Source organism: Prosopis cineraria, unplaced genomic scaffold (assembly GCF_029017545.1).
Source record: "Prosopis cineraria cultivar Desert tree isolate PC_DT_omini unplaced genomic scaffold, ASM2901754v1 PC14, whole genome shotgun sequence".
Taxonomy (NCBI): Eukaryota; Viridiplantae; Streptophyta; class Magnoliopsida; order Fabales; family Fabaceae; genus Prosopis; species Prosopis cineraria.
Window position 1 is genome coordinate 1,858,954 of NW_026555345.1, and position 26,436 is coordinate 1,885,389.

General features: G+C 36.2%; 3 protein-coding genes and 2 pseudogenes across 8 annotated transcripts; all 5 read right to left on the reverse strand.

Annotated features, from left to right (window-relative positions):
• Positions 1-65: 65 nt before the first annotated feature.
• Positions 66-1,253, reverse strand: LOC129291988 (uncharacterized; annotated as a pseudogene).
• Positions 1,254-2,236: 983 nt separating this feature from the next.
• LOC129292893 (uncharacterized) lies at positions 2,237-3,325 on the reverse strand. The gene has a single exon (XM_054930574.1). It carries the CDS (start codon positions 3,193-3,195, stop codon positions 2,302-2,304), a length of 894 nt encoding a protein of 297 aa, XP_054786549.1. The 5' UTR covers positions 3,196-3,325; the 3' UTR covers positions 2,237-2,301.
• Positions 3,326-4,428: 1,103 nt separating this feature from the next.
• Positions 4,429-5,770, reverse strand: LOC129292895 (uncharacterized; annotated as a pseudogene).
• Positions 5,771-7,115: 1,345 nt separating this feature from the next.
• Positions 7,116-8,168, reverse strand: LOC129292894 (uncharacterized). Its single transcript, XM_054930575.1, has one exon. The coding sequence runs from the start codon at positions 8,166-8,168 to the stop codon at positions 7,314-7,316; it is 855 nt and encodes a 284-aa protein (XP_054786550.1). The 3' UTR covers positions 7,116-7,313.
• Positions 8,169-11,998: 3,830 nt separating this feature from the next.
• Positions 11,999-22,265, reverse strand: LOC129292892 (protein STABILIZED1-like). 6 transcript variants are annotated; one of them, XM_054930569.1, is made up of 6 exons: positions 22,165-22,265; positions 18,909-22,064; positions 13,176-13,295; positions 12,963-13,054; positions 12,787-12,822; positions 11,999-12,276 (listed from the first exon to the last, which is right to left on the reverse strand). In XM_054930569.1, the coding sequence occupies exons 2-6, from the start codon at positions 22,006-22,008 to the stop codon at positions 12,157-12,159; spliced, it is 3,468 nt and encodes a 1,155-aa protein (XP_054786544.1). In that variant the 5' UTR covers positions 22,009-22,064; positions 22,165-22,265; the 3' UTR covers positions 11,999-12,156. The 6 variants fall into 6 exon arrangements, 4 of the variants coding, with proteins under 4 accessions (XP_054786544.1, XP_054786546.1, XP_054786547.1 ...); XM_054930571.1 differs by having other exon boundaries at positions 18,909-22,020; positions 22,097-22,253; XM_054930572.1 differs by having other exon boundaries at positions 18,909-22,020; positions 22,165-22,235.
• Positions 22,266-26,436: the final 4,171 nt, after the last annotated feature.

Consider the following 26,436-nt stretch of genomic DNA (forward strand, 5'->3'; position numbering starts at 1 on the left):
TGGGAGACATGAATCTTATCTTTACATGTGCCATAAACACAAGTGGAATCACAAAAGTAATTTCTTGAGAGAAGAGGAGGTAATTTAAGAAATATGAACCAAAGTTTGTCTTTGTCATTTTGTTTAGGCAGCTGCATTCATGTACATATTTAAATACATACCAAACCAAGATATATGTCACTACAAAAATTTATGTCCCAATTAACACAACTAGTGATTGAGGATGTTAAGAAGGGCAACTCTAGTTTTAATCAAACGCCTGAACAGGAATCCAAGTCGTTCTTCAACATCTTGGATTCGAGACTCCAAATTTTCCAACTGGTTTTGCAGATTGTTACTGTGGTTCCTCTTGCTTGTCAAATTGAGCACAAAGCTCTGGATTGCCTCATCAACTAGCGCAAATTCACTTTCTTCTGCTCCTTGTCCACAAGCCACTACTCTTCTGGTGTGCATTGGCTTGGAAACCAAAATCCAGCTGTTTGGTTTTGTATGTGTTGATCCAGGATAAAATTCATTAGTGACTCAAACGTGGAAAGAGTCGCTCCTTCAACTTCTCTTAACAAGCTAACCAAGTTGCAATTAGATGATGACGAGTTTCCTTTCTTAGCCATACTCTTCATATTCTCCGAGGCTTTCAAGATGGCCTTTCTCAGCACCTTCCTAGATGTGAGAAAACTATAAGCTCTACTTCACTTCCTCCTCTTCTTCTTATGATTTATTGAAGCTCACGCGTGCATTCTTTTGTATGAAGCAGAGCATCTTTGGCTGCAGGACACACATCCAAGAGCTTTAAGGATCCATCCAAAAGCTCATCCACACTATTTTATTGATGCTCTTGGAGAAGAGCTTCTTGGGTAAGAGGAAGTTGAACAAGTTTTTCAACACAGTCATGGAGATCCTGCAAGCCTCGTAGTTTTTGGCTAAGTGACGAAGAAGAAGAAAAAGAGGAAGAAGAAGACGAAGTTTCTAGGGAAGAAGGCCTTTATCTGTCCAAGTGTTCCTGGCACTGAATAACCAGAGGGTGTGGTCTAGATGGTAAGCTATTTGAGCGAGCATGGAAGCGGGATTTTGATTTCAAAGGAGAAGATGCCCTTTTTGGCTTCATCAGAAGAGAAAGGGCCTAACGTTGGATGTACACTTGGGTCTATGAATCTACATATATATGATGGATATAGGAGACACAAGGAATCTCAACTTGAACTAATCCTAATCGGTAAAGATTTAGATCTGAACAAACGGTAGGAAAATGCATTTATTTATTATTAACACGTGTTTTGTATATTTTTAATTGCAACAATTGCTTGCTTGCAAAGTTTTTGTTGGCCATGTTACTGCCATTACTTCCCCGTGTACGCAATGGCTTGGGTTCTTTTTTATTCATTTATTTATTTTGTGGGAACATGCTCTTCTACCTCTGCATGATCAAAAATTGATATTATTTTTTAGGCTTGTAATATTGTTTTTTTATTATTGTTCTTTCTATAAGCTTGATGTTCAGAGTTGTATCATGTGCAAGCAAGATGAGCTGTGTTGTTGCTAGGCCGGGAGGAACAGATCTCTTTCATCCCTGAAAGCATGATCAATGAGTTCAATTCTTTTCCTTTTCTTTTCTTTTTTCTGGGCTTTTGTTTTCATACTGTTTAAAATTGAAAATCTTATCTTTGATTAATGTTAATTTTACTCAACGTGTACATGTTAGAAAAAGAAATTCTAGAATTTGTTTTTGTAAGAGTGATTCGGAAAAGCAAATATAATATGCTCATGAAGTGTTGTAAGTACAGTTTTTGTTCTTCATGCTTCTCACTCAGTTGAAATTTTTATCTTTGCCATTGATTTATGTATTTTCGAATCTCATGTGAGCTTAAGACTGGATCAGTGATGATTCTGAACTTCTTCTCCGGAATTGGTGGTAAATGTCTAGTGATATCAGAATTCATAACGCCCTTGCAAAAGGTGACCAATTAAAGAAAATAATTACAGCTTATATCACGGATTTTTTCCATTATTGTATTGACGTATTCAACTTCAGCAGCCTGAATATTGCAATCCTGAGGAGGCAAAATACAATTATGTAGAAGCGCATTTAGGAAGCTTTCTATTAGAGGAGTGATGTTAGATTGGTTTAGTGTAGGTCTCAAGAGAGAAGGTCAAAAACAGAATAGCCAAAGATTAAGATAGAGTATTTTAGTTTATATCAAAAGACAGCTAGGTTAATGTTTTTCATGTACAAATGTACTTGAGAAGCTCAATTCTGTTCAAATATACAAATTTACAGTAGACTGGTGTCATCAAATTGTACAGCTAGTGATTGAGAATATTTAAGAGGGCAACTCTAGTTTTGATAAATCTTCTAAAGAGAGTTTCCAGTCCTTCCACAAAGTCTTGAATCACTGTCTCCAGATTTTCCAACTGGTTCTGCAGTAGATCAGTATTCTCTGGTTTGCCTGAACTGTGAAATACCAAAGACTGAAATGCAGCATCTACTATGGTGAACTCATTCTCATCTGCTTCTTGTGTGCATGAAACCCTTCTATTGTGCATTAACTTGGAAACCAAAGACCAATTGTTTGACTTTGATTGTGTTGTCCCACAGATAAAACTCAACAGTGACTCCAATACATGAACAGTGACTGCTTCCACATCTTTAAACAGGCTCACCAATTCCCCATTCTGATGGCCCTTGTGGGAAGGAGTGAATTTGCACTTATTTGAAGAACTCTTCAAATTTCCCAAGGCTTTAGAAATTGCCTTTTTCACTACCTTCCTACAGGTCAAGTATTTTCTGACCTCTACTGTCAACTCCATTTCACGTCCTCTTTTTCTCCTCATGATTGATCGAACTTCCCTTGCACATTCCTTTGTATGCAAAAGAGCATCTTTTGCAGCTGTGCATGCATCTAGTAGCCGAAGAGATCCATCCAAGAGCTCATCTTGGCACTCTCGGACAAGAACTTCACAAGTGTCAAAAAGTTGAACTAATTTCTCAACAGAATCATGCAAATCCTGAAGCTCACCTAGTTTGTGGCTCAATGGTGGTGGTGGTGGTGGTGGTGGTGAAGAGGAAGCTGCAGCTGAAGCCTCTAATTTGGCCAAGTATTCGTTGCACTTTAGAATTAGAGGGTGTGGTTTAGAGGGCAAGCTGGTTGAGCGAACATGGTTACAATGGGAGTTTGGGTTGAAGAAAGAAGCAGCCATTTTCTTCAAGAGAAGAGAAAAAGTCTTGAGGTTGAATATGCACAATTGTTTCTATGGTTCAATATATATTGGCGTTTGGAAGATAAACAAAAGGAATCTAATCTCAACTCATATCGGTGAGCGCTTACAGGTTTAGATTCAGATCTAACATTATATCAGAAATTTTAATGCCATGTCTCTGGTAAAATAACACTCCAACTCAGACTTCATTTGTTTAATCCAAATACTGAAAATTATATTTGTGTATTCATTTAAACCAGCTCATAAATGACCTTATCATTTCTGGCTTCATTTCTAGTCAATGTCATGCGTATATAAATTAATCGTCTGCAAGTAGAAGTTCCACATAAGTGTGACTTATCTGCTGCACTCGTGGACAAAAATACAAAATTAGTATATTGAGTATGGAAAGCAAACTAACCAGCACGTTGTTCATTGCACATTCATAGGATATAAAACTCGAATAAATTATTCATGCATGTGTAGGCAATTATAGTAGTTCTAATTGTTTAATCAACTTGGCTTGATATGTTATATTGACAGATCAGATGAGGATTCAAATTGACTAGAATAGTTGAACTTCATGCATGGGTTTAACACTAATTTATTTTCAATTGTTGTGGTAAATAGGTGGGTTGAAGAAAACAGGAAAAGGTTGTCTTTTGAATTTAATTTCTCTTATTAAACTTCTGTTAGTTGCTGGGATTAGGTATAAAGTTTTCGTGATTATATTTAATCATCAACCTAATGACAATTGCAAGACTTTCTTGCAGATAGGTTCAGGATTCATACTTTGAATCCCATGCATGGCACAATACTGGGATTGCAGATCATAATTATTATGTTTTACTCTCCCTCCTTTATCCTTCGTTTTGCTTTCCTTTTCTCTTAAAAATAAAATAGAATTTCTTTGAAGCAAGAACTTGGCAAGAAGATGGTTAATTGGTGTATTGAATACGACAAAAAAATGTTCCTCTGCTGTATTTCCTTTTCATTTACTTTAAGAATCAGGTTGACCGAGAAAATTAACAAGAGGTTATTCTACTTTATGACTCTAATTAATCCTGAGATGATTCTATTTTTAATTAATAGGTAACAAAAATGGAAAACAGAGTTTGTAAGGCTGGAAAGCAGAAAGATGATCAAATAGAAACAACACCATCCCAAGATAACATATACTTAGTAAAAGAATAGTATTATTAATCACATTCTTGTACAAGTATGTGACCCTCATGGAAGAAAATTGAATTTCGGTGTCCAAGGCTATCCTGAATATATTGTGTAACTAGTTGTTGAAGATGTTGAGAAGGGAGACTCTAGTTCTGACGAGTTTCCTTGAAAGGCACTCAACTCCTGTTTCTAGATCTTGAATGCACATCTCCAAATTTTCCAAATGCTTTTGAAAATTCGCCGCAGATGCATTCTTGTGACTGATGAGAGACTTCAAAGCTGCATCAACCTTGTCATATTCATTTCTGCATATTTCTTGAGAGTCACAATCTACTCTTTTTGGCTGCATCAACTTGGAAAATGCTGACAATCTGTTTTGCTTTGATTGACCATTTGAATCAGAGATGAAGTAGAACAAAGATTCTAGTGTGCTCACGGTGACTGCTTCAGCTTCTCTTATCATGCTAAGAATGTCATTTTTTCTTTGTTTGAATGAGAAGTCACGAGATCCATTTTTCTTCCTCTGAAACTTCCCAAGGCCTTACAAATGGCCTTCTTCATCTTCTTCCTAGAAGCCAAGTATTCTCCAACCTCAATTGCCAGTCCATTTTTGGCAGCTCTCTTTCTGCAAATGATTGGCTGAAGCTCTTGCAAGCTTTCCTTTGATTGAAGAAGGAAATCTTTGGCAATGCTACATACATCCAAGAGCCTTAGAGATCCATCGAGTAGTTCATCAACGTTTTTGTTGCTCAACTCTCTTGCCAATTCTTATTGGGATATTGGCAATTGAAGCACCTTATCAATGAAGTCATGTAAATCCTGCAAGCCACTGAGTTTGTGGCTTTGAGATGAAGAAGCAGATTCAGAAGATTTCAATCTGTTATGATTCTCCTCAAACTGTGATACAAAAGGGTGAGGTGCAAAGGGCAAGCTGTTAGATCTTATATGCAGAGAGCTCTTCAAGATTGAATCAAAGGACGCCATTTTATCTTCTCAGTAAACAAAGGGAATAAGATGATGTATATACAGTGTTCTGAACTCGTGTGTGTTTCAGTGGTCAGCATCTTCTCCTTGTATATACCAGGATAAGATGGAGACAAAAAGAATATTTTTCTCTTCAAATGTCACAAAGTGGGCACGCAATGATATCTTCTTGATATGATTCTTAGAGCTGCCTTTACATTGCTTGACGAATGCTTCCTACATCCCAATTTTGCCAGCTCATTACTTAGTTTCTGATTTGGGAATCACAATAATGCATATGTCATTAGAGTGGACATCAAAATTTGATCTTTTGTCTGCGAGACAAGTTGTTTCAATCTTAATATAATCTCTATTCGATGAATTTGTATGCCTAAAAGATGCCCACAGCTATAGTTTACAGGAAATAGGAATCAAACGTTAGTGAAAGATGGATGACCATGTTCATGCATTTTTCTCAATTCATTGTCCATTATAAGGAGCAACGAATCTCTAAGATAAGCTGAATAAATAATACAAAAGACAAACTGGAAGCTGTCTCTCTTATGTATTCATCTTCAATGGAAGCTCTGCAGCACTCTGATGAGAGAGTCATCAAAATAAAGGGACAGAGAAATAAAAAAATTATAAGAGGATGGAAATTTGAAAACTTGGACAGGTCCCAATTCTGTTTCTTTGAAGGTAATGAGACAAATAATCAGAGTATGAGGTGTTAATGTTGGTCCCATTCTGTCCTTCATCCATCTTATAGCTGTATTCCAAAATATATTAGCTGATATCAAATGCTGCTGATGATGATAACCACAAGTCCAATGTCAATTTTTGCTGGTTCCCGGGTATGAATGGAAATTCCTGACGATGAAAGAGTGAGTGAATTAAGAAGTCAAATTCATCTGATGAAGATGACAATGGCTCAGGTTTAGGCAAACAAAGAATGTGTGATCAAAGAGAAATGGAGGAGATAGAGCAGCATGTAAGAGAACAAGATGCAGCAAACAGGAAACTGTGACAAAGAGTATGAAGAAGCAACTTGAAGATACCTTGAGGCTAGGATACTAACGTGAGAGAATCAGACTTGACTGTAAAAGCAAGCCTATTGGAGGAGGACATTCATATTTGACAAACTATAAGTCCTCACATTCCTTTTCATTCTATTTTTTTCTTTCCTTAGGATTTTACTGCTTTTTGTTGCTCACTGAAGGCTACCTGGTGTAGATTCAGATCTTCACATCATCTCAGAAATGTTAATACAATGTCTCTTCAGGAACATCCAACTCAGAACCTCATATTTTTATTTAACCCCACTCTTGCAATAATCATGCCTGTATGGCCCTTCACGTAGGACGTTGAAATTTACCAAAAGAAAATAACTAATTGCTTATTGGTTTGTCGTTATATGTACAAACAACCACCGCGTTATTCTGCAATAATAGCATATGAAAAATGCGAGATAGTTGCTCTTACATGTGAAAGCACTAAAATTTAGTCTGGATGCTTTGATTGGAGTTGGCTTGAAAGGTAGAAGCACAAGCGGGTTTTAATAAAAACCATGACTAGCGAGCCTGCTAACCTTTTTGTTTTTTTTTTTATCTTACTGTTTGTGCTCGTGACAGAAATGAAACTATGCGTGTAAAGTAAAACCAAATAGACAGATGTTTTATTTGCAGGTTGAATAAATAAACAGGTTAGTGTCTACTCTCATTCACATTCCCAAAGTTGTTCTGAATTTCAAGTTAAATTAATCATTCTACTATTCTTGAACAGAGAACGAAAAATGAAAAACTGAAACTTCTTTTGTTTTTAAGGGTTGGAAAGAAGACAAATGGTCAAATGACAGTATTGTGATCCCAAGATAACATATATTCCGTGACAAAATAGCATCTATAATTACAATACTGTGCAAGTATGGGACACTCATGGGAAAATTGGATTTGGGTGTCAAAGGTTGTTCTAATTAATTTATGAAACTAGTGGTTGAAGATGTTGAGAAGGGAAACTCTGGTTTTGATTAGTTTCCTTGAGAGGCTCTCAGCTGCTGCTTCTAAATCGTCAATGCAAATCTCCAGATTTCCCATATAGGCTTGAAGATTCTCAGAAGAATCAAGCTTGTACCTTGTGAGAGATCTCAAAGCCACATCAACCATCTCAAATTCGTTTGATTCTGATTCTTCAGAACAAGCTACTCTTTTTGGTTGAATCAACCTGGAGATTGCTGACCATCTGTTTTGCTTTAACTGTCCCTTTGGATCAGAGATAAAGGTCAACAAAGAGTCTAATGTGCTCACAGTGACCGCTTCTGCTTCTTTTAATATGCTAAGAATGTCATTCTCTCTGTTTGTAGGGAACTCATATGTCATTCCTTTGAAATTTCTAAAGGCCTTTCGTATTGCCTTCATGTTCTTCCTTGAAGCCAAGTATTTTCCAGCCTCAACTGTGAATCCAGTTTCTGCGCCTCTCCTCCTTCGAATGAGTGAACAAAGTTCAAGCATGCTTTCCTTCGACTGTAGTAGGCAATCTCTTGCAGCCGTACAAATATCCAAGATTCTCAGAGACCTGTCAAGTAGTTCATCAACCCATTTTTTGCTGCATTCTTTTTCAATGGTTTGTTGGTTGATTGACATCTGGAGCAACTTATCAGTGCAGTCATACAAATCTTGCAAACCACTGAGCTTCTGGCTTAGAGAAGAAGAAGAAGCAGATTCAGAAGACTTCAATCTGTTAAGATGCTCCTCAAATTGTGATACAAGGGGGTGAGTTGCAGATGGAAAGCTGTTAGAACGGATGTGAAGAGAGTTTTTAGTGTTTGACTCAGAGGCTGCCATTTCTTCTCTTGAAACAAAAGGTTAGGAGACTAAATGCAATTTTTGGTAAACTCTTGAGTTTTCCATGGTTAACATCTTGTCCTTATATAGCCACCAAACAAAGGGAGACAAGAAGAATATCCTTGTTTTCACATGTCACAAAATAAGCATGCAATGATATGATCAAGATGTGATTCTTTAAGCTGCCATTGCAATGTTTGCTGAATCACAAGAATAAGTGTCATGGATGGGATTCCGTTGTGTTGTCTCCTCCAGCTTGACATCCTGCAGATACAACATCTCAAACTGTGTGCTTCAACAAGACAAGCCAGCATCACAAATGGATACTTTGTCCATGGGGGAAAAGATGTTTCTGTGAACTTGCACGCCTAGAAGCGCCTACATATCAATCAAGGGTCAGACAAGTATGCATGCGATGTTTATACAGTTTTCCTAAGTCAATGTCCATTAAGTTGGAAACAATGAATCAATACCACGAGTTGAATATAAAAATAAAGAAGAAATTGGCACTGTAAGGTGGTTCTCCTTCTATGGAATCTCTCTATTAAAATGAAGCTGCCTAGTCATTTAATATAATGATGGAGCAATAAAAAAATATTCATTAATTAGTTCATTAAAAAAAACCTCACAAAAAGGCAAAAGCGTGTGAAATTGAGGAAAAGGGCAAGTGCCACCATTGTTTATTTTGAAGCTAATAACAACAGAGAGATATACTACCAGGACGAGGTGTTTATGTTACAGATGGCATGCCAGTAATTAGGCTTCTATTTCTGAGATATTTTGCTCTCTTTCCTCTATTTGACTTGAAATTTCATAGGGATGCTTTGATTCGATTTGACCTCATCCTTCTTCATGTTTGTTCTTTCTGGTTGTGGCAGAAATGATGCCATGTATACAAAATAAACCCAGATATTTTTGCAGGCTAATCAACAAAATATAAAGAGATTATCCTATATCCTAGGTCAAATTTTCCAAGGTCAATTAGCATTTTAAAATTGGAAAAAAAATATCACAATCAACGGAAGGAATAACAACGAAAAATGTGTTGGGACGAAGACAGGTGATCAAATCATTAAATAGCTAAAATGTAATACCAAGAAAATATACATTCAGTGCAAGATGTTCTATGTTTAAGACTATGATAATCATGGGGGAAAAATTAATGGTTGAAGATGTTGAGAAAGGAAACTCGAGTTCTAATGAGGTTACTCGAGAGACAATCTACTCTTCTTTCTAGGTCCCGAATGCACATGTCCAAATTCTCAAATTCGCTCTGAAAATTGTCAGGATATGTAGACTGTGACTAATGAAAAACTTCAAAGCTACAGCAAACTTCTTAAACTCGTTTTCATCTGATTCTTGAGAATTACAAGCTACTCCTCTAGGCCGCATCAACTTGAAAATTGCTGACCATCTGGTTTGCTCAGATTGTCCCATTGGATCAGGGATGAAGTACAACAAAGATACCAATGTGCTCACAGTGACTACTTTAAACATGTTTCTTTGTTTTCAGAAGAAACTATGAGCTCATTTCTGATTTCTCCGAAATTTCCCAAGGCCTCGTTAACGACCTTAATCTTCTTCCTTGAAGCCAAGTAAATTTTTTTTTTCCTCTCCCTAAATTGAGTCCTTTTTTTTCAGCGAATGATTGATTGAAGTTCTTGCATGTTCTCCTATGGTTGCAGCAGGGAATCTCTGGCAATACTATAGATATCCAAGTGCCTCAAAGACCCGGCATGTAGTTCATCAACACAATCTTCACTGCAATCTTTTGTCAAGGCTTGTTTGGAGATTGACAATGGAAGCAACTTGTCTATGCAATCATGACAACCCTTCAAGTCACTGAATTTGCAGCTTAAAGAAGATGAAGAACAAGCAGATTCAGAAGACTTAAATCCGTTTAGATGCTCTTCAAACTGCAACAAAAGGGGGTGAGGTGAAGCAGGCAAGTTGTTGTGACGGATATGAAGAGAGTTCTGTGTCTAATTCAATGACGGCCGTTTTCTCCTCTGGGGAAAAACATGACCAACAGGTCAAGCGTACAATTTGCTCTAAATCTTTGGGTTTCCACGGGTGCCATCTCTTTATAAAGGCAACAAATAGAGGAAGACAAATATTGTTCTTTCACAGATCACAAAGTTGGAACGCAATGACATCATATTAATTCCTTGAACTGCCACAACATCGTCTGGTCAATGTTTGGTTTTGGGAATCAAAAGATTGCATGCCGCGTAGATTGGATGCCTTTGATATGCCTCCTCCATCTCAAAAGGCAAGGGCATAATTTATGGATTATTCTTTATCAGAATAAAAAAAAAGTATAGATCAAATGTCCAGGGGAAGTTGTTTACGTTTTTAATTATCCCTATCCCACATTAGCGAAATTGCAAGCACGGTACTACCTGCGATTATAGTGCAAGGGCCAAGGAATCATTTCATCTTTAGAGATCAAACAATGTTCTGCCTTGCGCGATGCACGGGAAAGATAAGATCTTGTGGAAGGACTATTGTTTTAGCCTATGAAATATACATGTAAGATAACGTTGACCAATAACAATAAATAAATAATATACATGATTGGGATAATCGTCAACAAATCTCTTGAAACTGTATCCATCAAAAGAATACACGACTAATTTACCAAATGACTAAAAATCATTAATGATACTATGGCTAATAAATGAAAGCTAATAAACAATCCAAGTTTGGAAAGCGTTCTCCTTCCCATTAATTCTTCTAATCATAACTTATTTTTCTTTAAATTTGGGTCTAACAATCTTAGATCCCTCTTGGCAAAACCCATTAAGTGAAAAAAGAAAACAAATTTAGTTGACACTTCACATATAAAGAAAAAAAGAAAAGAAAAGAAAATTGTGCCCCTTAAAATACCACAGCAAGATATGCATCGCCATCACTTATTTATTACACATCTCTTTTTTAAATAATGAAATGAACCTCTACTCTCACAAATTTATGAACAGAAAAGAATGAGATCAGCATCATGATTTCCCAACTACTTATGTACAGATAGATATATTCCCCAAGAAAACTAACTCGTGATGTTATGGCAAGCTGATACGCCGGCCTCTCTAGATCCCCGTTTGTAAGTGTGCTTACATCCACTCCAATGCGATGCTCATGAATCAAGTCAATTTTGCCATTACAACGCAATGATCAAAAATGGTTATTAACTCAACTCAATCAATCATATATCTATTATGAGATAAACGGAAATTGAATGTCTAATATGTTTTTCCATCCTACACCTCTGCATCAAGTCTAAATGTTGCGTATTGTAAAATTAAAAACAGATCTGAGCTGTTGAACCATTCAAATCATCCTAATCTCCATCAGATTCACAAAATCTATTTCATTATCACACTTTTGGATGGGTTACATTAGACAAGTATCACCCCAGAGAGCACACTGGACCAAGGCCATCAGAAATATTGAATTCAGTGCAGGGCAAGAAAAATAGAGTGAGGAGTGAAAACCAATCAAGAAGGTCTCATGTTTGAAAGACCAAATTATATACGAGAGTACAAGAGTGTAGAGTCTGTTTATGCCAAAGAGGAATGAGGTAACTATGATGAGTAGCAGCGTGATTAGATCATCTAAGTTCTTCAACACAGTAAAAATGGAAAACATATAATAAGGAATATGTCAACAGTTAAGAAAATATATTAACAATTATCAAATGATTGTTATTGTGCATAAGAAAATCTAGGAAAGTAATTTTCAAGCTTCTTAAAATAACTTCTGCAGACAGAAAATGAATTTATAAGAAACGTGACAGCAAAAACCAGAAGAAAAAGAGGGTATAACAAAAGTAATTGAAACATCAATGGCCAATGAAGAAATTAGATTCATGCAATCTACCTTATTTCGAAGATTCCCAATCTGTCCCACTTGTCTTCACATTTTCCATCATTACATTATGGCAAAACAAATCAACCCAATGATGAGATCATCAAAGTACAAAAACTACTCACAATGCAAGTTCAAGATAGAAACCTCCCTGTAGAAGTCGAAGGCATTGGAAATCCTTTATGTGAGCATGATCAATCTCAATTCTAGCCATTTCTAGACGCTTTCGAGCCTCTGATAGCTGAATGGACAGAAAGGCAAAAATATTTTAGATCCACAGAAAAAGTATCGTAGGAAATTGTATATGAAGAAAAGCCGGCCAAGAAGAAAATAGTTTTATTGGGGGCTCAAATGAATTTAATAACCTTGGAAGAGCAAATCAACAGTTATAACATGGAAGTGAAACATGAGAAACGTGTCACTATACCTTATTGCAGAAATTGTACACTGTACCATAAGCAAACGTTCTTTTGAAGAAGGGAGAGTTTCAGATAAACAAATTTTCTTATTTAATTGCAAGTATCGTAAATTATTTCCAACATAGTCAACACCTTCTATACAAGAAGAATGTTTGCAAAAAAGACTTCAGCAAGAAAAAGCTCAATATTGACTCTGGTCAAATATCAACATGAGAGGCAGCTTGTACATAATTTCAGTTAGTTAAATACGTAACTCTATTATTCCAAAACCCGGCAAGATATAAATTCCCTGACTTGGCAAGATATGTGCGGATAAAAACTGCATCACTCACCTCAACAACCTTTGTATCACAAAGAGAAAATGCCTCCTAAAAAGGAAATCAAGTGTTCTTTGGATTATTACATGAGAAAACATAAAAGGAATTAAGTCACATCAGTTAACATATCAAGATAAGTATAACTGTATATGGCTAGATTAACAATTTTTAGAAATTTATCAGGAACTGACCTCACCCACAGAGAGCACAACTAAAGCATCATTGTAGTTTTTCTGTCTAATAAGAAGATTTCCATTTGCATGAAGCATCAGTCCCATCATTACTGCCCTGCCAAATGATAGCTTGACCCTTATTTTGATGGTTAAAACAGAATCTAAAGCCCTCAAGCAACTTGTTTCATCTAAATGAATTTGTTGAAATGTCACAAGTTCCATAGTCCATACCTCTGATCAGTCTAAGAACCTCACTGCACTTTTGTCCGCTTTGATCTTCAACTTCTACGTTGAAGTCTTCTATAGGTAATGAACCATCAGCATACCTTTTGGTCAGTGCTGCGGTAGCTTCTGTTTTCAAAATATGAAAGTCAACAACAGAAATTAAAGATGAAGAAACGGATAAAATTAAAGGAGAAAATTAAAAGAAGAAGAAGGAGAAGAAGAAATCAAATAGAATTTAAATTTTACCATTGTGCAATGATCGGCTAGTGGTCATTCAAAGCATTACGGCATAACCAATGTCATACTCACTTTGATTGACTGCTCACCATTTCCCAATCTGTCACAATACACTCAACAACAACAACAACAACAAGCCTTTATCCCACTAGGTGGGGTCGGCTACATGGATTGCAAGACGCCATTGTGCTCTATCATTTATTAAGCTTTTAGAAATATTATTAATTAAGAGATCACGTTCAACAACTTCCAAGAGTGTTCTCTTAGGCCTTCCTCTACCTCTCTTAATCGGACTCAAAGTTATATGTTCCACTCTTCTCACTGGTGCCTCCCTTGGTCTTCTTTGTACATGCCCAAACCATCTCAACCGATTTTCTACCATTTTTTCCTCAATAGGTGCCACCCTCACTTTTTCACGTATGTGCTCATTTCGAATTTTATCTTTACGTGTATGTCCGCACATCCATCGTAACATTCTCATCTCTGCTACTCCAACTTTATGCTCTTGCTGTCCCGTTAGAGCCCAGCATTCACTACTATATAACATTGCCGGTCTGATAGCAGTACGATAAAACTTTCCTTTAAGTTTATTAGGCACCTTACGGTCACAAATAACTCCTTTAGCTTTTCTCCAATTAAACCACCCAGCTTGAATTCTATGTGAAATATCTCCACTGATTTCGCCATCATTTTGGATAATGGCTCCCAAATATCTAAACTTTTCCACTTGAGGTATAATTTGATCTCCCAATTTTACTTCCAAATTATTTTCGAATAGTCCTTTATCAAATTTACAATATAAATATTCCGTCTTACTTCTACTCAGACGAAAACCTTTCGACTCCAATGTCCTCCTCCATAACTCAAGTTTGCAATTAACCTCTTCTCTTGTCTCTGCTATAAGAACTATATCATCCGCGAAGAGCATACATTTCGGGATTTCCTCTTGAATATGTTCCGTCAAAACATTTAAAATCAAGTTGAACAAATAAGGACTCAGAGATGATCCCTGATGTAGCCCAATCTTTATAGGAAAATCTTTTGTTTGACCACTAGGCGTTCTTATACTAGTTTTTACCCCCTCATACATATCTTGTATGGCTTTAATATAAGCAATCCGTACTCCCTTTTTTTCCAACGCTTTCCAAAGCACTTCTCTTGGTATACGGTCATAAGCTTTTTTCAAATCAATAAAAACCATGTGTAGATCTTTATCTTTACAACGATACTTTTCCATTAATCCCCTTAGTAGATAAATCGCCTCTGTAGTTGATCTACCTGGCATAAAACCAAATTGATTCTCAGAAATACTTGTCTCCAATCTCAACCTATGCTCAATTACTTTCTCCCACAATTTCATTGTGTGGCTCATGAGTTTAATCCCTCTATAGTTAGTACAATTCTGAATATCTCCTTTATTTTTATAAATAGGAATTAATGTACTTCTCCTCCACTCATCAGGCATTTTCTTGGACCGTAAAATCACATTAAATAACTTAGTTAACCATCTCACCCCTTCTTCACCTAAACATTTCCACGCTTCGATAGATATACAATCAGGTCCGTTAGCTCTACCATTTGCCATTTTCTTAAGAGCTTCCTTTACCTCCTTATCACGTATGTTTCGATAGAATGACAAATTTTGTTCTCCTTCACCAATTACTAAATCCTCCAAGTTACTAGATGAATCCTCTCCATCATTGAAAAGTTTAGAAAAATAAGTCTTCCATCTATTTTTAATTTCATCATCTGTAACTAAAATTCTTCCCTCTTCATCCTTAATACACCTTACCTGTTCTAGATCTCTTGATTTTCTTTCCCTACTCTTGGCAATCTTATAAATATTTTGCTCTCCTTCCTTCGTCTCAAGGTTCTTATAAAATTCTTCAAAAGCTTTAGAACGAGCTTCACCCACAGCTCTCTTAGTTTCCTTCTTAGCCATACGGTACCTCTCCCAATTTTCCTCATTGTTACACAAATGTATGGCTTTAAAACAGTTCTTCTTATACTTGATTTTGTCCTGTACACTATTATTCCACCACCAAGACTCCTTATCTCTCGGACCAGGACCTTTCGATTCTCCCAAAACTACTTTTGCAACCTCCCGTATCTTTTTAGCCATATCCTCCCATATGATGTTAGCACTTCCCTGAGAATCCCAAATTCCTTTATCCAAAAGATTTCGCTTGAAAATATCTTGCTTCTCACCTTTTAATTGCCACCACCTAATCCTTGGTGTTACTACTTGTCGACGTTTTTGGATTTTACTCATAATACACACATCAAGGACTAGGACCCTATGTTGTGTCGTTACAGCATCTCCAGGGATCACCTTACAATTTTTACAAAGTTTTCTATCTGTGTTCCTAACCAAAAGAAAATCAATCTGCGACCTTGAGGCTCCACTTTTGTAGGTGATGAGATGCTCATCTCTCTTCTTGAAACAAGTATTGGCAATCTTAAAATCATACGCCAATGAGAAATCAAGAAGAGTTTGCCCTTCATTGTTTAGCTCTCCAAAACCAAAACCACCATGCACCCTCGCATACTGACCAGCTTCCCTCCCGACATGCCCATTAAAGTCTCCTCCAATAAAAATCTTTTCACTCTGTGGTATGTGTCGAATCAACCCCTCCAGATCCTCCCAAAATAATTCCTTAAGACTGGCTTCTGTCCCGACTTGCGGCGCATAAGCGCTAACAATATTAACAGTCTCACGTCCAATTATCATTTTTAAAGAAATAATTCTGTCTCCAATTCTGCTAACTTCTACAACGTTCTTCTTCCACTCCTTATCTATAATGATGCCTACTCCATTGCGTGCACTTACTTTTCCTGTATACCAAAGTTTGAAACCTTGAATATCCTTAGCTTCTTCTCCACGCCATTTTGTTTCTTGCAAGCAAAGGATATTGATTTTCCGTTGAATCATAACCCCTACAACCTCTACAGATTTACAATTTAATGTCCCAACATTCCAAGTACCAAATCTAATTTTGCTCTTATGGACTAACTTCTTTAGCCGCGTGCGTCCAGAATGACGCGGTAGCCCTTGCTCATTTAACACTACATCCGGGCGCCGATGCAGCGGCTCTAACTCACTTATCACTGTACTCGAGCCATGCAGCGCGTTACTTACGGGCAACGACCTAGCATTAACATTATAACGTCTATTGTCCATGTTCATGATAGATTCAACAAATTTTTACATTGGCTGTTGATGGCCTAACACAACCCTCCTCCTTTACCCGGGCTTGGGACCGGCTATAAACATAGGCGGAGTTTCACAATACACTCAAATTGAAATGTTATCCAACTATTAATTGGAGATTAAGCCACATTCACTCACATTGAATGGTATGCATCACAATCACATTATTCTAATACTATTGCGTTTTAAGTTTTGCAGAATAAAAAACAAAACAAATATATAATTATTAAAAACTATTTGTCACGCACCAATTCCTAGTTGTCTCCTCAATTCCTGAGGCTCTCATCATTTTATTGTATCCTTGCATGTTTGGTTAACAATCAGCAAACAAATTGACCATATACATTGTTTATAGAATAACTATACATGCACCATATTGCCCTGAATCTCTACTCCCTCGTCTTCTCATAACCCTTTTTGATCCCCAAATTCCCGCTAAAAACCCCATAACTTGTCTCAAAAATCCATTGCCATAAAATTCATCAAAAGATAAATAGTCCTCTAAAACATTGGAAACGCTTCAGCACTAAGATCTCCACGACAATTTTGGGTTGATTAAACATAATAATAATTTGGTTTAGTAAAAGTAATGTCCATGACATGGATTTAAGCATAGTAGCCTAGAACATATACCAAGAAAGTCAAGCTCTAATATTGGAACAATTTGCTAAGAAAATGGAAGGCTTGTGCAGGATTTAATGTTCTTCAACAGCTAAAGTTAACTGTAGCCAAAAGAAGCATAACAAAAGTTGAGGCCTACTTTTACATCATAAATTTTTATGTTATCAGGGACTAAAAATGCTGAAATTGATCTCTTAATATTGCAATCAATACAACATCCTTTCACCTCACCATTGCAAAAAGGACAATTCATTCTTTGTTCTGCTTCAACCTAAGATATTTCTAATACGTCATATAAGTAGAGTTTAAGTAATGACAAGGTTAAGCAAAGATAACTTAATCTCGCTATATATGGCCTATGCTTGTTCTAGAATACAATCTTGTGCAACTGAGAGGGTAATAAACTTGTACAAAATAAGATTTCAGAATTTTAGTGGCTAAATCTTTATCTCAACTTCAATTATATTAAAATTAGCAAGTTTATTGTCATTGATTAATTGCCAAAGACCCATTTCTTCAAAAGGAAGAGGTCTAATAAAATCTGATCTAAAAAACAATGAAAAAAAATCATAAAGAAAGAAAATGCAAAACCAAATACTCATTAAATATAATAATAAAAACTCACAAGTGCTCCAAAGCAATATCAAATACACGCCAAGTTAATTAAGTTCACTTGCTAAATCATGTACATTTCACAGTTTAAACATATAGGCTAAACAACGTTAAAAAAAAAAAAGAAAGAAAGAAAGAAAAGAAAAAAAAAAACAACCCTGTTCTCATTTCCCTCTGAACGTGCAACGTGATATTCATTACTTTTTATTGATGTAACTGAACTAATCGAATTTTGTGTACAGAAGAGCCACCATTTCTTAGCTTGCGAAATAAAGAAATTATGATACTTCCTTTATGGTATTGGTGACTATGCTTCAAAAGGCAAAAGCCTTGTAGTTAATCATATAAAATTCTACAATACTAGGAGGAGACAGCCAAGTAAGACAACTTAAGTTCTGCAATGCTAGGAGGTGTTAGAGCTCCAATGCCCTCCTCCTTTTCAATCTGCCAAAGTTTTTGTGACAGTAGGAGGCTGAGAAAGTTGAGAAAAGTGTACCCCATAATCCCCACCTTTCCCCAACCAAAAAAAAAAATGCAATATAAATTTGGCCCAAAAAATAAGTGAAATATAGAGAGAGAGGGCGAGAGTTCTCAGGAAGTGAATATATGATTCTTCACAATATAAAAGACCTCATTAAAGAATACCTGACTTAAAAAGCATCAAAAGTTCTACTCTACCTAACTGCCGGTTTCTACTCATAAAAATCTCAGTATAAATGCAGAAAGAACATTACTCAGATGCAAGGTTAATTGTAGAATAAAAGAGGAAAAACCTCGACAAAGACAAAAATTGTACAAGAATGGAGTTCACCTTCTTATAAAGTTAATTTTATAAACAGAAAATTATGTCATCTAACCACAAAATTTCTGGGTAAATCTTGCAAAATTACCATCAAATTAGAATCAAGCCATCAATATAATTATCGCTGCAGCCTCACATATTAAATGAGATAAAGCCAGAGGTCACAATTAAATGCTACGTTACATTGCATAATCTAGAACACAATTCTGGACACAGAAGCTATGAAGCCACTAATCTGCTATTCAATGTTTAGTACCATTCTCAGCCGCATTCTCTTCCTTCCCAAGCAAAACCACAACTTTCTTCAAAATGGCTTCTGTTGGATGGTGAGAGTTCTCCACTGCTTTCGAGATGGACTGCCATTTCTCACCATGTTTTGGTTCAGCAGCAACACACCTTTTCAATACTTCCTTCTGGTTCTCCTCAGCTCCATGTTGAAGTTCAAATTTATAGTTCCATGCCCAGAAATCCCCAATATCAGGTGCCAGAGTCACAGCCCTGTTCAGCCAAGTTCTAGCTTTGTCCACCTTCCTGTCATGCCAGAATAATTTTGCCACAGCAGCGATGACATGAGGATCATGATCACATTTTTTGAGGGCATCCATACTCTTACTTTTACGTTGGGGGCGAGGAACCATCTCAATTGACATTGCCCACAAAATACCACTGTTTGGACACTCTTGCAGTGCTTTTGCCATCAAAATATCAGCTTCCTTCTTATTTCCATGCTTCAATTCTGCTCTAACAGCAGCCAGCCAGAGTTCAGGGTTTTGAGGATTTTTCTTCCGAGCCATGGTTAGAACTGCACGAGCTTTACTCAGTCCATTCATCTCCTCTTCAAGTTTTGCAAGAGAGAGCCATAGAGGAATACAATTAGGACAGTTTTTCAGTCCAGACTCATAAATTTTCTTAGCTTCCTTCAAGTGCTCAAGATGTTCCTCATGCTTTTCATGCTGTTTAGAAGCCTGAGCAAGTCGTTCCTCAAGCTGACCAAGCATCAGCCACAACTTGAAGAATGAAGGGAAAAGATTTAGCCCTTCATCTAACAACCTTCTTTCCTCATCAATATTTCCCAGTTCTCTCTCAACAATTGCGGATTTCATCCATACTCTTTCTGTACCTCCTCTCTCACGAGCTTTGGCCAACAGCATTCTAGCTCTCTCAGGTTCATGGTTTTCAAATTCCAGCTTGAAAGCAGCTAACCATATTTCCTCAGAATTGGGAATGGCAGCATAAGCTTCTTGGAGGATTGCACGAGCCGCAGGCACATCCCCAGCAAGCCATTTCTCTTTCGCACCCATAAGCCAAAGAACTTCAGCCTGTGGTCTGTATGTAACTGCTTTACGAAGTAAAGCATCAAGAGATTCCCTAGTTCCGTGACTTTTTTCAAGCTGAGCTGCTTTGAGCCATATGCTCTTCTTAGTTAAGAAGACAGTAAGGGCATGAGCATATATAGCTCTTGCTGTCTCAATAGAACCCCTTTTCTTGCACTCTTCTGCATCAGCAACCCATGTCCTCTTTCTATCTTCTTCTTCCACTCCAATTGCAATTGTATTTCGAATTATAGCCTGGCAAGTTGCAACTGATCCTGCACGTTCTGCAGCCTCAGCTTCCTTCATCCAAGCTTCCCTATCTATAGTCAAACCTTCTCTTTGCAAAGCCCTTATACCTCTTTCAATAATTTTACCAACCATGGAAGTATTGCCATTTGCTTCTTCTAACTTTGCAGCTGTTATCCATATGGCTGGCTCCTTTGGTAACCTCTCTCTTGCCCTATTAAGAACCTTCCTAGCATTATCATAAGTTTCCAACCTTGCAAGTGCTAGCCACAATTCAACATGCAATGGACAACATTCCACAGCTCTGTGAAGCAAGAGCCTTGCATCTTCTTCATTAGCAAGCTCCACAACCGCCTTCCACAGCCTAACAGAATCAGGAATGTGCTCTAACCCCTTCCTCAATGCCCTACTCTTGTTCACATCATCATGTTCCAACTTTGCAGCTTGCATCCACAGCTTCACAGAATTAGGGATCGATTTGACACCCTTAGCAATAACAGCCTTGGCATCTTCCGGATTTGCCAGCCTACAAGCCTCCAACCACACATCTTCATTCTTGGGACACTCCTCACAACCTCTCTGAATCAACTGCCTTGCTGCCTGAATCTTGCCAGCTACTTCTTCCAACCTTGCAGCCGCAATCCAACCAGGAGGGTGTTTAGGATTTGTCTGGGTAACACTCTTAAGTAGCAACCTAGCCTTCTTGATATCTGAAATTTCTGCATCACTTGTTATTTTCATACTCTTAAGATCAGTCAGATACCCCTTCGGATCCACAACTGTCAACCCTGAAACTGAATCTGAGAGTCTATCCAGCTTCAAAGACAACACAGTGCCTCTACCCTCACCAACTGCAGTTAAATCTGTAACTGGTGTTTGCGCCCATGGAGTTTCGGTTCCCCCAGCTGCTCTACTCTTGGGATCCAATGCTGTAACATGTTCTTGCTCCTGTCTTGCCTTCTCAAGAAGCGTATCAGGCACCGGAACAAAACTCTCAAATTTCTTCTTCTTATTCCTCAAAGAATAATCCCCAATCTCCGGTATACTATCCCACTCTTGTGCAGAAATGGTATACAATTTACGTTTCAAATCCGCAAACTGCTCAGTGATCTTGGGGTTGGACGCCCGATACTTCTCAATCTCCTGCTTCAACCTTGCTTCTCTCCTATCCTTCCTCCTTGAATCCATTCTCTTGTCAATGGCTTCCCACACAGCATCGGCCTCCTTATCATCCTCATCGTACTCGGCAGAAGCAAACAACCCCACATCATTCCCTTCAAACTCATCAAACTTTTGATTCTCATCGTACCCTTTATCATCCCCTTCATCATCTTCCTCGTCTTCACCTCCCCTCCCTCCTCCCCGGCCAGCTGCAGGGGCAGCACCGCCAATGGTGCTCGCCGACCTATCCGGTAGGTCAGGAGCGGCACGGGCAGGCCCTATGTCAGAACGGGTGGTGAATCCAGTGGCCCCACGTCCAAGACCAGCAACATAATTAGGGGGAGGCTTGGAGTTAAGGAAATCAAATCGAGGTTTGGGAGGGACAGGAGGTTGAGTTCCACCAAGGAAGGGAACGTGAAGAGTTAAAGTGGAGTAAGGTCGAATTCCGAGATCGGAGATAAGAACGGAATCATAATCGCCGAGCAATCGGAGACTCTGAGAAAGGAATAAACGTTGGTGGGATATGGGTGTGTCGGAAATTTGCTGGACAGCAAGCTTTAAGGCATGGAGAGAGGTCGTCTTTGGGTCAACATCTAGGGATAGAGTTTTGTGGCTGGGCGGCACAATGAAGACCATGGCTCTATCTCCCTCCGATTGAAAATGAGAGACTCACACTCAGTCTCACTCAGAAACTAAAGCAGAAAGAAGCAGAGAGGATAATTACCTGTATAGTTTTCGAAAATGAAGGAAGGAACGAAACCGCCGCCAAAAGATGGAGAATATCGGGATTACCTGAGGATGCGACCGCCCTGTGTTCAGTCGTATATCAGAGGCTGCTTCCAGAACTAAAATCTCAGCACTTCAAGCTTAAGATAGACGAGTCTCGTGCAGAACCGTTGGCTTCATATTTCGGAATAATGATGCCTTTTTAAAATAGGGAAAATGAGAATAAAATTTTTTAAATTATATAAATAATAATCCATCTTTTAAAATATTATAATTTTATTAACATTTTTAAGAATTTTTATGTTAATAAACTTTAAAATAAAAAAATTATTTTATTTTTTATTAAAAATAATAAGTGTCAATCATAATTTTTATTTAAAAAATAATAATTTTTACTTCATGAATCGTAATAACTTGTCAAATATATATAATTTTTATTATTAAAAAATAAATTTTCAAAAACTTCAATCATAATTTTTATTTAAAAAATAATAATTTTTATTTTGTAAATTGTAAGAATTGAATAAGAAATTATAACTTGTCAAATACTCCCTCCATTAAAAATATAAAGCATTTTTAACCGAATTTTACCCCAATAAAGTAGTTGTCTGCTTTCAAACTAACCCTATCTTTTTATATTTACCCCTATTAAATACCCTATAATAAATATAAAGTTATTATCAATAGGAACATTTTTAAAAAAAGATAATGATTACACATGAAAAAAATTAAAAATATCTCACATTTTTTAACATTCAACTCCTCAAAAAATACCTTATATTTTTTTAATGGAGGGAGTATAATTTATATTATTGAAAAATAATTTTTCAAAATAATAAGTTGTAATTATAACTTTTATTTAAGAAATAACAACTTTTATTCAAAGAATCACAAAAATTGAACAAGAAACCACAACTTATCAACAAAGATAAAATAATCTTTTCAATTTAAAATTTATTGACATAAAAATCTCTAGATATTTTAGTAAAGTTATAATATTTTAAGATATCAGATTATTATTTATATAATTTAATGAAATTTTATTGTCATTTTTCCTTTAAAATATCATTATAACTCTTCAACAAATAGAATAATACTGCACATAAATAATTGGGTTTTTAATGATATTTATTAGGATAAATTGGCACACTGTTAGGGAAAAAAAAATCTTGCATTTAGAAAATATAAACCAAATTTTTTAAAATTTAGGAGTGTGGCTGATTTACACTAATATACAAGGAGTTTAGAATTAAAACTTTATAAGTAGTTTATTATTTATATATTACAATATATCATTGACAAATATAATAAATTAATCATAATATAAAATATAATAAATGTTAAATTATTTGCTTGATTGGTCTTATAATATGAGTTATATATGCAAAAGCTCTTTTTTTTTCTTTATTAACCCTTTCCTTTCTCTCTTAGGTTTTCTCCATTTCACTGCTTTTTATCTACAATATTTTTTTAGGAGAATTATTGTAAAGTTCCACAAAAGCTGTTTGATTTCTCTAAGATCCTATGAAATGTACAAATAATTTAAAGTCCCCAGATACTTCGCTGTAAATATTTTTTGTTGTCCAATTACCAAGTTGCTCTTTATCTAGAGAAAGGAAAATGAAGGCAAAACTCCGTTTGCTCCAATGTATCCTTTTTCTTCCATCTCTGCAAACTCTCATTCATCCCTTCCAATCCCGACCTCTATACTCAATCTTCATTGTCAATTTCTTGCAATCTGACGGGATCTCTCATCGTTGTCCCACTTCTTGATGCTTTGACCTTGTCTGAGTCTATAATGGCTAGGCATTTTACTTCTCTTCTCCTGTCTCTCAATCACCCAGCTCATCCCACCAATCTTGCTACTCGATGCACTTTATTCCATGCTTCCCCTGAGCTAGGTGAGTTCCTCTAATTGATCCCTAAATCTCTCATCTCATTTACCTCCTATTTCTATGCCACTCTCCCTGCTATTGTTATAGACTCTGTTGGATGCTTCATCTCAGTAACAGATTTTTTGTTGTTGTTCTTTTATACTTGGGTTTGAAAATCAGAGTTTCTTTAATGGACGGTTGGGGGAATAGCTGTAAAAACAAAAATGAAGGTATATTTTAGATTATAACTTTCTTCCTTATTAGTTTAGGAGGAGGAAGACATACCTTAGTGATGCACCCGATAAAATATCAAATGCAGGAATGGAGTCACAAGGCCAAATTCAATTCAAGTTCACACAGCAAATGCATACAGACCCAAAGAGAAGAGAACAGAGGAAAAGGGAGACTGAATGAAATGCATGTTACCTCACAAAAATGAGAAACCGGTTCCTCATATAGCCATCATGCATAAAGTGGCAACGTGTGAGATGCTTACATAACTATTCCCTCCCTTATTTGAATAAAAAGAAGAGAATCACACATGAAAGCCATAGATTTTCTCATAATTTTGATAGAATTCCATTCTATAATTAGATTTTTATTTGAACTTGATCCACCAAGTATAGATAACCCAACATCTCCCACTCATGTATGGTGGAGAATATAATATCAATCCTGTCCCTTTCTCTTCCTCTTTTTATATGAGATGCTTTGTCGTGACCACATTGGCTTGATGTCTTCATTTTGAATATTTGATCTAAAAATCCTATTAAGGACAAGCATAAATAACCCTATAATTTATTTATTCTTAATTAAATTTGTACTTTGAATGTCCTAAATTTATCAATATACACTTTTCTCACCACAACTAATATGATCCCTCTTTAGTCAATTTAAGACTTAAATAATCTCTCTTATATGCATGGTATCCACACTTATGAATTAATAAATTACTTCATAAGGGGCATGTCTTGGACACGAGTATAAATGTGTATATTTTAAGTAATCTTTCTTTTGCCCATACATCACTTTGATAGAAAACAACCGCTTTCCTAATATGATGCCTTTAAATCATATCTAACATGACCATAGGCTATGTTAAAGTAGTAGGCATTGCGACATATTTCTATGACAATATCAAAGTCAAAGAACATCATCAAAATATTTTTTCCTTTTTTAGGACTCACACAGCGATAAAGTATGAATTTATTCACTTGCTTCCCAATTACAGTTTTAAACATATATGGTATAAAACACATGCTATGATGTCACTATTACTTATAAGAGTGTACGTCATTTTTATTTATTATTAATATCATTCAAACTTAAGTTTAGATACTCACCGTACCTAAACATAAATTCTTTTTCTCTATTAATGTCACATGATGTCAATTCAGAAGAATTTGTTGTTTGGCTACAAGTTACATAGATATATGAATCCATGACTTGATCCAAGTATGCTTATGGATCTCATCTCGATTGGTTCTTCCATTGCAGCGATATATGATTTGTGTTTCTTCTCTACCATATTAGTATTTTTTGCTGCCTTACTGGTGAACACAAATGTCTCATCTTTAAACATTAATTTTGAATGTTAAAGGTAGTTGTTCGTGTGTAAGAGCTAACCTTATCAACTTATATAACATAATAAGCATTGTATATTCTCACACACATGTGGAATTAATAAAAATAAATAATTTTCATTAATATAACTAAAATAGTACATCAAGTTTGTCTTTTCACGATCTAGACATGCCAAGGGTAGGGTCTTTACATACTTCTCAAATATCTCCTTTGCTATAGGTTTTGTTAAAGGATTTGCTATCATATGTTTCATATAAATGTATTTTATAGTGATAACTTTTTGTACTGTATAATCCCTTACAAAATTATACTTGATGTTTATATGTTTAGTGTCGATGCGGTATTTAGGATCTTTATTACAATGGATTAATACTGGATTTGTATTTTCATTTTCAAACCCAATATGTAACAAAAATCTCTTTTAACTATATAGCCTCTTTTAAATCATACAATACTCCAAGATCATTTTCATAGCTTTCTAATGTTCCTTACCATTGTTGGATTGATAGCAACTTACAAGTCCTACCACAGAGTAGATGTCTGGTCTTATACACATTATTATGTACATCAAACTTCCAACTACACTAGCATTTAGAACTCTTTCCATTTTCTTTCTAGTTATCTCAGTTTTAGAACCCATGTCGGAATTAAGCTTCACACCTAAAGCTACTAGGGCATCTATTAGTTTACAATTTTTCATATTAAACCACGCAAGAATTTTCCTTGTATGATTCTCTTGTGAAAGAGAAAGGAGCTTCTTAGAGTAATTTCTTTGGATTTAAACTTTACGAATGTATTCTGCTTTACCTTTCTCATTCATTTCAAAATTTAATAAAAGCCATTCTTTAATGGCCATTCTTTTTGGTTTGGTTTGGTTGTA